Below are 13,208 nucleotides of genomic sequence, written 5' to 3'. Positions count from 1 at the left end.
TAAAAAATAAAAAAAAAAGACTATTGCAACAGGGAGATGGGGTCATCTTCTAGTCTAGCCCACAAGGTGGCAGGATGGCCAAGAGCAAGGTGAGGGGGTTAGTGATGGAAAATCACAAGGAAGAGAAATGGGGAGGGGTCTTCTTGCCAAACTGACTAGCAGGATTCCTGCACATTCATCACGGGAGGGGTGGGATGGGCTCTGAATGGAAAACTGGGCATGGCTGGGTGGAGACAGGTGGCAGCTTAGGGGCACCTGGCTGGTGTGGAAAGGGTGCCAGCTTTCAGAGGCACCTATGCCTCGTACTGAAGGCAAGCCAGGTGCCCTCACAGGACCGTGCTCAGTGCCGTCTGCAAGAGGACACCTCAAGTGCCTGGGGCTCTGGGCAGAGGGTGTGGGCGGATACTGTTTCTTTCCCAGGAGCCATGGATGCCGTGGAACTTTCCAGAAAGCTGCAGGAGGAGGCGACATGCTCCATCTGCCTTGATTATTTCACCGACCCCGTGATGACCACCTGTGGCCACAACTTCTGCCGGGAGTGCATCCGGCTGACTTGGGAGAAGACCAGAGGCAAGAAGGGCAGGAGGAAGCGCAGGGGGGTCTTCCCCTGCCCCGAGTGCCGCGAGCTGTCCCCCCAGAGGGCCCTGCGGCCCAACCGCCTGCTGACCAAGGTGGCCGAGATGGCGCGGCAGCACCCAGGCTTCCAGAGCAGGGATCTGTGCCAGGTGCACCAGGAGGTGCTCAAGCTCTTCTGCGAAGATGACCAGAGCCCCATCTGCGTGGTCTGCAGGGAGTCTCAGGAACATCGGCCTCACAAAGTGGTCCCGGTGGAGGAGGCCGTGAAGGAGCACAAGGTGGGCCCAGGGGTGAGGAGCCCGAGTGCGTGTCTGTGTGTCCAGGGTGTACCAGCCAGAGAGGAGAACCGCTGTAACAAACAGCCCGTATGCAGGACCCCACAGCAGAAGTGTCTGCAGCTCCCACAGAAAAGCAGGCAGGTGGCAGGGCCAGCTGAGCGTCCCCTTCTTTTCAGTTATTCAGGGGCCCAGGCTGACACAGCGGCCTCAGAGCCATCTGTGTGGGCAGGCTGGTGACCCTTTGTAGGGGAGGAAAGAGCCTTTTTCTTCCACCCTAAGTCAGACTGAGAAAAGACATGTCAAAGAGAGAGAGGCAAACGGTTAACATGTGGCCCGCATACAGCACAGCGTGTGTACGGCTGGCTAGGTGGCATCTGAACAGGGAATAGGACTTGGAGAGAAGAGACAAGGGAAAGGTGACAGGCTCCAACTCGGTCCATTCCAGCTGCTGTCACAGAACACAAGGCAGGGTGGCTTATGGACAGCCAGAACTTCATGCGCCTGGCTCTGGAGGCTGGAAGTCCAAGATCAGGGCACCAGCAATCAGTGGGGGCTCCCTTCCCAGTTCATGGACAGCCAACTTCCCACTGTCTTCACCCTAGGGAAGCCCCATTCCTGAGGGCTCCACCTTTCAGACCTCACCACCTCTCAAAGGCCCATTCTCCTTGGGGGTTAGGATTCAAGGTGAACTTGTGTGTGTGTGTGGGGGGGGGGGGGGAACGGGAACGGAAACGGACACACACGACACATTCAGATCATAACAAAGTAAATATTTGGGGGAAACTAACGAAAGACAAAGTCCATCAGTGGTATCCCACTGTCTACCTCCTTCAGAGCCACAAACCTTCCCCTGGGAGGCAGACTCGTGGCAGCCCTCCTTCCTCAGCAGCTTCTGCTTTTAGTCATGTAACAGGAGCCTTGGAAGGTATCTTTCTGCCTCCAGCTCAAAACAATCCTCACGCCCCCGGGGCATGTTATGGGGTATGTCCATCCCCTTTACCATGCAGCTTCAGGGGCACCTCCTGCTGTGGGTGTGCAGGGGGCCTCCAACTCCTATCCCGCGGTCTGTTGTCTGCAGCTGAAGCTGGAGGGCGACATGAGGCAGCTGCGGGAGGAGATGGAGAAGACCCAGACGCTGCAGACCAGGGAGCAGCAGGCCTTGGCCGAGTGGCAGGCAGGTGCTGAGACCTTGAGGAATGGGCGGGAAGGCCTGGCCAGGCCCCAGGGTGCTGCAGGGCTTCTAGAACCTGTGGACCCTCAAGGTGGATGACAGCACAAGACCCAGGAAAGGCACGGAATTCCCACCAATCAGGACTGAAAATGTGCACTCAGCCCCGATTGGCCACTTTGAAGCAGGGACTGAGGGGTACACAGGGGCCTTGATGGCCATCTGTACCAGAGCCACCACTGTGTGGCCCTCCCCCTCCCCCAGCTGTCCTGGTTTCCTGTGGGTCACTGTGGCCATGAGATGTGCCCCCTCCAAGTTGGGGGGCACAGGATGGTAGTCCCCTGGCAGTGCCTCACCTCCAGGTCCCACCCTGCAGGAGATGGTGAGGCAGCAGAGACGGCTCATTGTGACCGAGTTCAAGAAGATGGCTGCCCTCCTGGTGGAGGAGGAGCAGCGCCTCCTGCAGGCCCTGCGGCAGGAGGAGCAGGACACGGCTGCCAGGCTGCGGGAGAATATGTTCGCACTAGAGCAGCAGAGCTGCTCCCTGGAGACCCTGCTGTTGCGGCTGGAGGACTGCAGCACCCGAGAGCCACTGCAGATGCTGCAGGTGAGACTCCCTGCTCACCTGGCTGGGTGGGTGGACACACATTCTGGACCCGGTGGGGTGGACCTGCCAGGGCAAATACAGACCAACAGAGAGGGCTCTGTCTTCGTCAGCTCAGGCTGAGTAACAGACACGGGCTGGGGGCTTAAAACATTTCTCTCAGCCTGGAGGCTGGAAGACCGGTTCTCCGGAGGCCTCTCTCCTTGGTGTGTGGATGCCATGTCCTCCCCGTGTCTGCTCTGCTCTGCTAAGGTCACCAAGTCACATTGGATTGGGGCCCACCCTTGTGACCTCATTTCACCTTCATCACCTTCTAAAGGCCCCACCTCCAAATACAGCCTCATCTGAGGTGCTCGGGCCGGGCTCCATGTGGGCTGGGGGACACAATCAGTCCTAGGCACCGTGTTCTGCATTCCCTTCCTTGCCTGAGGGGCGGGGGATGGCCCAGGGGCAGCCGTCATCCACTTGGTGACATGGGGCAGGCACACACCAGCCAGGTCAGGCCTGGTGAGTTCAAGGCAGGAGCAAGTCATGTGATCCTGCTGAGGGTCTGGAATGGGGGAGCAGGTGCAGCTGGCCTGCCAGGGATGGCCTGCACTGGGAAGCCAGAGAAGTGGGAGTGATTATGTTGGCCGCCAAGTCAATTGTGTGGAAAAATGGAACCCGTAGCAAAAAACGTTATTTCATGCCGTGAGCCATCTCACTCACATTGAAGCAAATGCCACATGCAAGGTCAGCACCGGTCTCCTGGCGAGATGTCCTGGCATCTTGGGACCAGTGTCCTGGTTCAGTTAAGACTGCACTTGCCCCCACTTCGGGGAACACTTGATCTTCTAGTAAAAAGCAGCCCATTCGCCACCCACGGAACACTCCTGAGCTGCCCAAGGCCTGCAGCGGGGAAGCGCCATTGGGTCCCCCATGCCTTCCCACCAGTCCAGAGCAGGACAGCTTTTGTGTTCTTACTAACACAAAAGCAGGGGGACAGCAGCAGAGCTGGGTGGCCAAGCGATAGGGATCCATTCTGAAAAGTGGGAAGAGGGCCACGGGAAAGCATTAAGAATTCTCCTTGCTCCGCAGGCCAGACATGTCCGCACAGGGGGTTTGGGGACGCCCCAGGTTCCTAACGAGGTAGCGGACCTCCCTCTCTCCATGTTTTCGCAGGACATGAAGGAGCCTCAGGCCAGGTATATGAGCGCCTGAGGTGCAGGCAGGGAGGGCTTCACCCGGGGCCAGAGGGGTCAGTAACATCTGTCCCCTCTGGAGGAAGAACAACTTGAGTGTGCAGTACCCAGAGGCCACCCCCATCTTGCTGAGGACTGTCTGCAGGGTCCCCGGGCAGATAGAGGTGTTCAAGAGTTTCCAAGGTAAGTGGGGCCTGTCTCCCGACCAGAGCCAGCCCTCGGAGCCTTGAATGTCCACTGAGAATTCCCATCCTACCCTTACCTGCCACTCCCAGAGGCCCAAATGGTCCCCAGCTCATCTCCTTGGCACCATCATCATCGGCACTGGGGTACGGCCCATGCAGAGACCCAGGCTCACAGCTGGACTCGGCCAAGGGGGCGCCTGGGAGGGTGGTGGCCAGGGAGCACAGGGAGGACTCAGCCCCGTCCCTGTGCCGGGCCTGTCTGCAGAGAACGTGGTACCCGACCCTGCCACAGCGTACCCCTACCTGCTCCTGTACGAGAGCCACCAGAGGCACTACCTCAGCACGCCACCGGACGGCACGCCCTGCAGCAAGGACAGGTTCCTGGCCTACCCCTGTGCGGTGGGCTGCCAGACCTTCTCCTCAGGGCGGCACTACTGGGAGGTGGGCATGAACCTCACGGGCGAGGCGCTGTGGGCCCTCGGTGTGTGCAGGGACAATGTGAGCCGGACGGACAGAGTCCCCAAGTCCCCGGAAAATGGATTCTGGGTCGTTCAGCTGTGCAAGGGAAAGAAGTACGAGCCCCCCGTGTCCACCCTGTTCCCCATCACACTGACGGAGCCCCCCAGCCATGTGGGCATCTTCCTGGACTTTGAGGCCGGGGAGGTGTCTTTCTACAATGCCAGCAGCGGGTCCCACCTGCACACCTATGTGGAGCCAACCTTCCCGGGCCCCCTGAAGCCCTTCTTTTGCCTTGGGGTCCCCAAATCCGGCCAGATGGTCATCTCAACAGTGACACTGTGGGTGAAGGGATAGGCGTGTAGGCAGGGAGTGCGGGCACTCCACTTTCTCTGGAAAGTGAGGTGGTCCTGCTGGGCAGCCACCTGCCCTGCTGATCTCCGGGGAGCACTGGGGGGCCCTGCTGGCCGCGGGCTCACCACGCCGAAGTGTAATCTCATTAAAGCAGTTACACCACAGACTGTGATCACAGGTGCTTGACAGAGGGACCCATACCACTCTGAGTAACACTTAGGGACCAGGCCCTGGTGCTGCAGCTTTTTTTAGACACGTTGCCCTCCACCTGCCACTCCCTGGGTCCTCCTGGTTCGGGGTGTTATAAGGAAACCTGTGGGTCCACCTTTCTTGTTATCAGCAATTCCACATCTGGGTCTTCCATAGGGAAAACAAGGACGTACACGTTTTCAAGCTGAACCCTTAAAAACTTCAGAGCTGCCCACCCCCGTCCCTTTCCACCCCACCCCCCACCCCCTTGCACCTGCGGGAAGTGGGGGGTTAAATTCAATAAGTAAGGATCATGAGTGTCGGCGGGTTCTCTCCTTTCACTCCCCACCCCAACCCACCCCCGCAGTTTCCAGCGCATTAGCCATCAGCACCCCAGAATTCCAGCCCGCGCACTCCTACCTCAACGCGACCAGAGTCCCCACGGGCAGAGCGCGCCCACCCATTCATTCCGACCACTTGGCGCACGGGAGCGGCTGGGGAGACCCCAGCCCTCGTAGTCTCGAGGACCCCAGGGACCGTGCCGCGCGCCCCGCTGGCCCGGCCCCTTCCCCTGGCCCGAGGACCAAACAGGCCGCGCGACCCCCGGGCGAGCCGGAGCTGCGAGAACGCGCAAGGGCGGCATCGGAGACGCCAGGTCAGAGGGCGCACAGCCTTCCCGAGGGCCACGTGACAGGCCACACAGCCAATCCTGGACCAGAACGGGTGTTTTCCCCGCCTCTAACCCCGCCCCCCAAACAGCTGCTTCCTGCTTCCGCCGCGCTGCCTCCTGCCCGCATCCGGGAGCCGCGGCGCCCCGAGCACCCTGCGCCTCGCGTTCCATCAGCCCCCGCGCCCCCCGGTTTCCGGAGTCCCCGGTCCCCCCAAGTCCCGACGGCGGCCGGCCAGCGCCCGACTCGGGGGGAGCGCCGCCTGCTCCGCTTTCCCGCGCCATGGCCGCCTCCGACTTGTCCACCAACCTCCAGGAGGAGGCCACCTGCGCCATCTGCCTCGACTACTTCATGGACCCGGTGATGACCGATTGCGGCCACAACTTCTGCCGCGAGTGCATCCGGCGCTGCTGGGGCCAGCCCGAGGGCCCGTACGCCTGCCCCGAGTGCCGCGAGCTGTCCCCGCAGCGGAACCTGCGGCCCAACCGCCCGCTGGCCAAGATGGCCGAGATGGCGCGGCGCCTGCACCCGCCGTCCCCGGTGCCCCAGGGCGTGTGCGCCGCGCACCGCGAGCCGCTGGCGTCCTTCTGCGCCGACGAGCTGCGCCTGCTGTGCGCCGCCTGCGAGCGCTCCGGGGAGCACTGGGCGCACCGCGTCCGCCCGCTGCAGGACGCCGCCGAGGACCTCAAGGTGCGCGCGGCGGCGCGGCGCAGGCCTGGCCTGGCCTGGGCTGTGGTTTTGTTTTAAGGGGGGCGGGGCGCTTGGCCTTTCCCGGACCCGTACTCTCCGGGGTTGGGGCACCCCTCAGTAGTGGGGAGCTGGGAGAAGGAGGCGGGCTCTGGGCCGGGGTGACGGCACAGTGGCCGGGACAGAGCCCAGCGCAGGAGAAAGTGGGGAGAGAACAGCAGAGGTGTTCCTTCAGGTGGGACGAATGAGAGCTCATCTCCGGTGGGGCCCGTGTTGGGGCCTCAGCCGGTGCTGAAGGCCTGGTGAGAAGCCACTCCGGGAGGCAGACGGCAGGGCCACCGCTGCCATCTGACTCACCAGAGCTCAGCTGTGCTTAGGTCTCAGGCTGAGAAGCCTTGTTTCCTGTCCCGGAAACGCATTTCCTTAAAACCCAAACTCACACCAACACTACTCCCTCTGCTGTGGGCAAACAGCTCACCTGGCTCACCTGGCCTGTTGCCTTAGGGTTTGTTTCTGGAACCCAGGCATGGACGCGTGGGGGTGGGGGTGGGGCATCTTTCAAACTTTTGACAAGCTTGCATTTTGCATCACCACCAGCGCGCGCCGTGTGTGTGTGTGTGTGTGTGTGTGTGTGTGTGTGTGTGTGTGTGTACCAGCATTAGAATTAATACTTGGCCAGTAGGTCACTGTCATAGAACAAGCCTATGGGGGTACCAGAATAAACCTGATCCATGATCCACTCTCAACATGGATTTTCCTCTCTCTTCGGGGTATTATATGCATGCAGGAAACTCTGTCTACTCACGTCCAGCAGGTTTGCACTCCTGTCACCAAACACCCGGATCAGGGTACAGAAAGTGACCACGAGAGTGAAGAGTGTCCGCCAGCCCTCTAAGGGCTCCTTGTGGCTGACCTGATCAAGTCTCAGAGGGCAGCACTCAGCTCTGTTGTAGAGAGGAAACTTTTACTCTCCCCTGTTAGGTTCTGTGACTGAGACTTGCAAATTCAACTGACAAATGTTAACCTGAACAGATGGGAAGACATAGTTTTATTCGTCTTAGATTTCATATTGCACATGACTTTGTAGACGAAAGAGTGCAAAACCGAAATGAGTGCTTAGACTTAAGAGCACTCAAGAGGACGATAAATCGTGGGGAAGTGACGAGACAAAGGAAAGAGTTTGGGCTGCTAGGGCCAATAGGCTGTGGAAAAGGAATGAGGAAATCATGTGGGGGCACTACTGGGAGGTTGGCATCATTTTAGTAAGGTCTGTTCGGCACATTCAGGGAGGAGAGGGTGCCCCCTTCCTGGTACCGTGGCCACCCGCCTGGGAAATTCACGTCCTGCCTTTAGGCAGGCGGGGGAGGGCAGAGGGTTCTGACACAACTGCTCCTTCTCCCTCACACTTACTGGTGCCTACTTGGTCTCGATGCTGGGAATCCTCCAGGATTCCCCCCTAGCCATCCTCTGTGGGTATGGAGCGTTTTCCTAAAGGGAGAGGTATCTAGTCACAGCAGAAAGCCGTGGCAAGTAGGTTCATGTAGACAGTTGGGTGTTGCCTGAGGTCAGGCTCAAGGCAGCTGGATCCAAGTGTGAGTGCCCCTTGGCGCCTTCCGATGAAGCTGAACTTCCGTAAGCTCAGTCAGGCACTGGAGTGAAGGGATTCACAGGAAAGAAGGCTGCCGTGAGGCAGGGAGTCAGGCTGGGAAGGTCGGAGAGGAAGGAAGGCTGGAGAAAGGGGAAAATGGGCTAGGAGCTGGTCAGCCTGGGTGGTGGGAGGCCGTCCGGGAAGAGGGCATCTTCCCAGCAGATCCGGTTTTGTTCAGTCCGCTGTGTGGGGTTGGGCAGTGAGACTAGGAGCAGGGCCTGGTGGGTTACTGGCTGCCCTCACTTCCTTGCAGGGCAAGCTGGAGAAGTCCCTGGACCACCTGCAGAAGCAAATGGAAGATGCCCTGCTGTTCCAGGCGCAGGCGGAGGAGACCTGTGCCCTGTGGCAGGCAGGTGGCTGAGTGCCGAGTCCCAGGGGTGGGGAGGTGGGGCACTGGTGCCCCCACTGCTGGATGGCGCTGTTCACACCAATGCTCTCAAAACGCAGCTCTCCTGCTCTAGACCCTCAACCCCCGGGGTAGGTTTGTGGGTCTCGGCTCACTGTCCCCTCGGTGCCCCCCCCTCCCCACTCTGCAGAAGATGGTGGAGACCCAGCGGCAGAATGTGCGCGCAGAGTTTGAGCGGCTGCGCCGCCTGCTGGCAGAGGAAGAGCAACGGCTTCTGCAGAGGCTGGAGGAGGAGGAGCTGGAGGTGCTGCCGCCGCTGCAGGAGAACGCTGCCCGCCTTGGGCAGCAGAGCGCCCAGCTGGCCGATCTTGTGGCTGAGCTGGAGGGGCGCTGCCAGCTGCCGGCGCTGGGACTGCTGCAGGTGAGCACATGCTGGAATGGGCACGCGGGGGCTCCAATGGGAGGGGATGCAGACCTGGGAGCAGGAAGGAGGGAGCCCTCGGTGGAGCAGGCTCTCTGAGCTTGGCCTCTTCTGGCAGTCCTGTGTCCACCTGTGAAATACTGGGGTGAGGGCCTTACGGACGTGCCTCTGCCTGGGGAATGGATAAGGATCCCGAACCCCACTGAGAACCGCTATTGGTACCTGTCCAGGAGCCCCATTGGAAACAGAAGCAGAACTCTGAGTGACATACGATCCCAGGGCCCCAGCTACACCAGAGTTTGGGTCCTGGGCCCCCTCCAGGATTCCCCCCAGCCATCCTCTGTGGGCACAGAGCGTTCTCCTAAAGGGAGAGCTATCTAGTCCCCACTGCCCAGAGTAGCCAGGTGACCTCTGCAGAGGTCCACTTCCTTCAAGGTCCAGGCCCCCCTTCCTACCCCTGGGCGGGCCCTTTCCCCATCCCTCTCCTAAGTGGTTAGGGCAGCTCCAGACCTTGTGACAACCAAGACTCAACCCCCCCCCCCACACACACACACCTCCCCTTACCCAGTGGAACAGTAAGGACAGCTGTTTGTAACCGCTCTGTACCTGGCCCTTTAGATGTGCCTCTCCCGGGCCTGCACTGTCCGTTTCTCCTGATGAATCCGCAGGTTCCACCAACTAGTCTCCCCTTTCTTTAGAAGCCCAGCAGGTCCCCAGGCTCCCCAGACAGAACCAACTACTGTGTGCAGTTTCCTGCCCCTAAGGAAGCCCTTGTTGGCACAACGTCTTACTTGCCCTCTTCATCCTGGTTTCTGGCCTGGTCGCTGGCACACAGTATAGTTAGAATGACTGCTTGTGGGCTTCATTTGATTTACAAAGTGGGCTGGGTCCCTGCTGAGTGCTAGGCAGTGTTCTAAAAGGACAAGCTGTTTACTGTCAGGAGCTGGCGTTCCCAATAACAGATTGTCTCTGTCAGCTCAGGCTGTGTAACAAGTGACACACAGGTGGCTTAAGCAACAGACCTTTATTTCTCCAGTCCTGGAGCCTGAGGTCCAGGTGTGGGCAGAGCTGGTCCTCCTGAGGCCTCTGCCTCAGTGTACACCTGTGTCCTCATCTCGCTTCCTGCAAGGACACCAGCCGTATGGGATTAGGTCCGCCCTAGTGGCCTCATTTTAATATAATCACCTCTTTAGGAAGCCTGTTCTTCAAATACTGACACATTCTGATACTGGTCATTAGGACACCAGTGTGGGTTTCGGGGCTACAACCAGCCCGTGACACTGAGTGGAATGCTCTTATGTATCACTGTGGGGGGAAGGAGCACCTAAGTAGAGAGGCCTCACCTGAAAGTTGGGCTCTGAGTCAGGACATGGGGGAGGGCAGCTAATGGAGGCTGGGTAAGGTGCCTATGGGCTGGATGGGGTGGGAGCAGGTGAGGCCGCAGGGGCATGTGGTGGGGACACTGTAACACAGATGGAAGTAGGGCGCTGACACCACATGTCTCTCCCACAGGACATCATGGACACCCTGCGCAGGTAGGAGTGCAGCCTTTCCCTCGGGAAGACGGTCGGGTACGGCTGGGCCCACCCTGGGGTGACACCTGGCTGCCTCTCCAGGGTCCAGGAAGTGAAGCTGCAGCCGCCTAAGGTGGTGCCCATGGAGATGAGGACGGTGTGCAGGGTTCCGGGGTTGGTGGAGGCTCTGCAGAGGTTCCGAGGTGGGTGCTACAGCGTACCGAGCGGGGTGGGTGGGGGCCAGCTCTGGTCCAGAAGTGCCCATCCCAGGGCCTGTGGTAGGAAAGGCACAGAGGCTCCTGGGTCAGGGCTGAGAAGGGGAAGGACCAGGGCAGGCTGCTGAGGGAGGGCCAGCTGTCCTGGTACATTTAGGAAAAGTGAAAGTCGGTCCATCAGGTGCCAGGACACCTGTGTAGGCCCAGGCTGGGGAGCCCATTGTGAAAGTGAGTGGGGCTGGGACATAGGATTGGAAGAGTAGACAGAAAGCACTCTGGTTCCTCCTGAATTTAAAGAGAGTGAATTGCAAGGCAGTGTATGACCACTTTCCAGAACATTCCGAGTTGCAACTGCAAGTGGTTAGGTGATCTTTCCAGGAAGACACAAGGTGGGGAGCAGTCACTCTAGCCAACTATAAGGACGTTTGAGGGCAGACCCCATGTAGGCTGGCAGAAGGGGCCCGAGGTGACCACTGCTCTGTCTGCAGGGGACATAACGCTGGATCCTGACACCGCTAACCCCGAGCTGGTCCTGTCAGAAGACATGCAGAGCGTGCGGCGGGGGGACCTGCGGCAGCCCCTGCCTGACAGCCCCGAGCGCTTTGACCCCGGGCCCTGTGTGCTGGGCCGGGAGCCCCTGAGCTCCGGCCGCCACTACTGGGAAGTGGAGGTGGGCGAGCGGGCCAGCTGGGCCTTGGGTGTCTGCAGGGAGAATGCTAACCGCAAGGAGAAGGGTGAACTCTTCTCAGGCAACGGGTTCTGGATCCTGGTGTTCCTGGGGGGCTTCTACAACTCCTCTGAGCGGGCCTTTGCCCCCCTTCGAGACCCCCCCCGGCGGGTAGGCATCTTTCTGGACTACGAGGCCGGGCACCTGGCATTCTACAGCGCCACCGATGGGTCACTCCTGTATGCCTTCCCCGAGACGCCCTTCTCAGGGACGCTTCGGGCCCTCTTCTCACCTCTGTCTAGCAGCCCCACCCCCATGACCATCTGCCGACCCAAGGGAGGGCTTGGGGATGGGCTGGCTTCCCAGTGAGCAGGTGTCTCATGCCTTTGAGTCTTCGAGGGTGTCCTGAGCCGCAGGAAGAGCTCCCAGTGCCACTGTGTGTGCTTAGTAAAACCCCCTCCCTCTGTCATCCCGGGAAGCCATTCCTGGGGGGCCAGCAGCCTCTCCAGGTGACCCTCCATGGCCGTGTGATGTCACCAGTGCATGGCTCACAGTCTGCACAGCCCAAGCCAGGGTCCTGGGGAGCTCTGTTAGCAGGAGCCCGGCTGGTCAGCGTTGAGGCCAGCGCCTGGGGAACTTTCTGAGGCTTCAGCCTGAGTCCTTGCCAGCTCCCGGGCTGCATCCCCAAAGAGCTGCTGTCTTGTGAGAGTCCGTCAGCCTGTCTCAAGGTCTGGTCCTAGAAAATGGTGCTGAATGTGGATGCCCCATTATTTGGGGTGCAGAAGTCATCAGGAGAGAAGCGGGCATGGGAAAGGCCAGAGGAAGAGTGCTCAGGGCAAAAGGTACTGCATAAGGAGTCTGAGGAACCTGGGCACAAGCCCTCAAGACCCCCAGGTGCTCCTCCTCATCCCACAGCACTGGCTGAGGAAAGACACTGGCCTTGCCTGGGGAAGGGGTGAAACTGCACAGATCTCTCCACCCCAATCCAGGATTTCTATTGGCTTGTTTTGGTGCTTTTTTCACAAGAAGCTGCGTATCCCAAGATTTTATGTGTGGTAAGGACCATCCTCACAGTAAATAAACCATTGTCTGTGATGTCACTGTTTTGAATTGGCTGGGAGAGTCCATGGGCAAAGGCCTGCCATCCACAGCAAAGTTGGGGACAGTGGCTGGCTGCATTTCATGTAACTACAATGGGATTCTTTTTTTTTTTTTTTTTAAGTTACAGTTGTTTTTTTTTTTAATATATTTTATTGGTTTTTTACAGAGGGGAAGGGAGAGGGATAGAGAGTTAGAAACATGAATGAGAGAGAATCATTGATCAGCTGCCCCTTGCACACCCTCCACTGGGGATGTGCCCGCAACCAAGGTACATGCCCTTGACCGGAAATGAACTTGGGACCTTTCAGTCCGCAGACCGACGCTCTATCCACAGCCAAACCGGCTTTGGCGGGATTCTTTTTTTTTTTTTTTTTTTTTTTTTTTTTTTAATAATATCAACTGTTCTAGGTTCCATGGTGTTCAGTAGCTAGTTACTTGATTATTTATTTACTCATTTCCCCATTGTTGGACTTTTTAAAATGTATGCACCACTTTGAACGATTCCTTCAAATTACGTACCCAGAAGGTTTTTCTCAGTCAAGCCAGGAGTCTGCCACTTTTCTGGCTGGGAAAGTTTCCCCATCCTTTCCCAGTTGACTGCCTACTGTTTCACTTCGTGTTGAGAATCTAATTGGTTCTTGCCTGAAGCAAGATTTGGACTTTAATGTTCAGAATTTCGTGGATGGCCACCGGAAGCCAGGAGGTGAGACAGCCTCCAGATGTGAGTTTGGAGGAGCAACTACTCCAAGAACAGGATGGACACCTCCCCAAGGCTTTGGAGCACCAGTGTGAGGGAGGGGAAGTATTCCCTCCACCCATCTGACCCCTGTCTGGACCCTGTAATAAAAGATTAATGAGAAAAAGAAGTTTATTAACACACACACCTCATGCACATGGAAGACACCCAGAGGAAATGAGTAACTCCAGCAGCAGCTTAGAAGTCCAATTTC

At 58.6% G+C, this 13,208-nt stretch overlaps 2 protein-coding genes and 1 long non-coding RNA gene across 5 annotated transcripts; 2 read left to right on the top strand and 1 right to left on the bottom strand.

Moving 5' to 3' along the window:
• The first annotated feature begins 28 nt into the window (after nucleotides 1-28).
• TRIM17 (tripartite motif containing 17) lies at nucleotides 29-4,966 on the top strand. The gene is made up of 6 exons (XM_036450610.1): nucleotides 29-854; nucleotides 1,933-2,028; nucleotides 2,399-2,629; nucleotides 3,788-3,810; nucleotides 3,890-3,990; nucleotides 4,258-4,966. Exons 1-6 carry the CDS (start codon nucleotides 195-197, stop codon nucleotides 4,803-4,805), a joined length of 1,659 nt encoding a protein of 552 aa, XP_036306503.1. The 5' UTR covers nucleotides 29-194; the 3' UTR covers nucleotides 4,806-4,966.
• On the bottom strand, nucleotides 753-5,641 carry LOC118726171. Of its 2 annotated transcripts, XR_006742448.1 has the most exons (3): nucleotides 5,412-5,641; nucleotides 4,070-4,189; nucleotides 1,594-1,959 (listed from the first exon to the last, which is right to left on the bottom strand). It is a non-coding gene; the product is annotated as an uncharacterized LOC118726171 (long non-coding RNA). The 2 variants fall into 2 exon arrangements; XR_006742447.1 differs by lacking the exons at nucleotides 1,594-1,959; nucleotides 4,070-4,189 and adding an exon at nucleotides 753-1,138.
• A 156-nt stretch (nucleotides 5,642-5,797) lies between these two features.
• TRIM11 (tripartite motif containing 11) lies at nucleotides 5,798-12,252 on the top strand. Of its 2 annotated transcripts, XM_036450605.2 has the most exons (6): nucleotides 5,798-6,349; nucleotides 8,248-8,343; nucleotides 8,531-8,761; nucleotides 10,274-10,296; nucleotides 10,378-10,478; nucleotides 10,979-12,252. In XM_036450605.2, exons 1-6 carry the CDS (start codon nucleotides 5,942-5,944, stop codon nucleotides 11,524-11,526), a joined length of 1,407 nt encoding a protein of 468 aa, XP_036306498.1. In that variant the 5' UTR covers nucleotides 5,798-5,941; the 3' UTR covers nucleotides 11,527-12,252. The 2 variants fall into 2 exon arrangements, with proteins under 2 accessions (XP_036306498.1, XP_036306499.1); XM_036450606.2 differs by lacking the exon at nucleotides 8,248-8,343.
• The last annotated feature ends 956 nt before the right edge of the window (nucleotides 12,253-13,208 follow it).

The sequence above is a fragment of the Pipistrellus kuhlii genome, unplaced genomic scaffold, assembly GCF_014108245.1.
Source record: "Pipistrellus kuhlii isolate mPipKuh1 unplaced genomic scaffold, mPipKuh1.p scaffold_m20_p_21, whole genome shotgun sequence".
In the NCBI taxonomy this organism is placed as follows: domain Eukaryota; kingdom Metazoa; phylum Chordata; class Mammalia; order Chiroptera; family Vespertilionidae; genus Pipistrellus; species Pipistrellus kuhlii.
The sequence above is the reverse complement of the archived record's forward strand: the minus strand, read 5'-3'. Positions and strand labels throughout refer to the sequence as shown.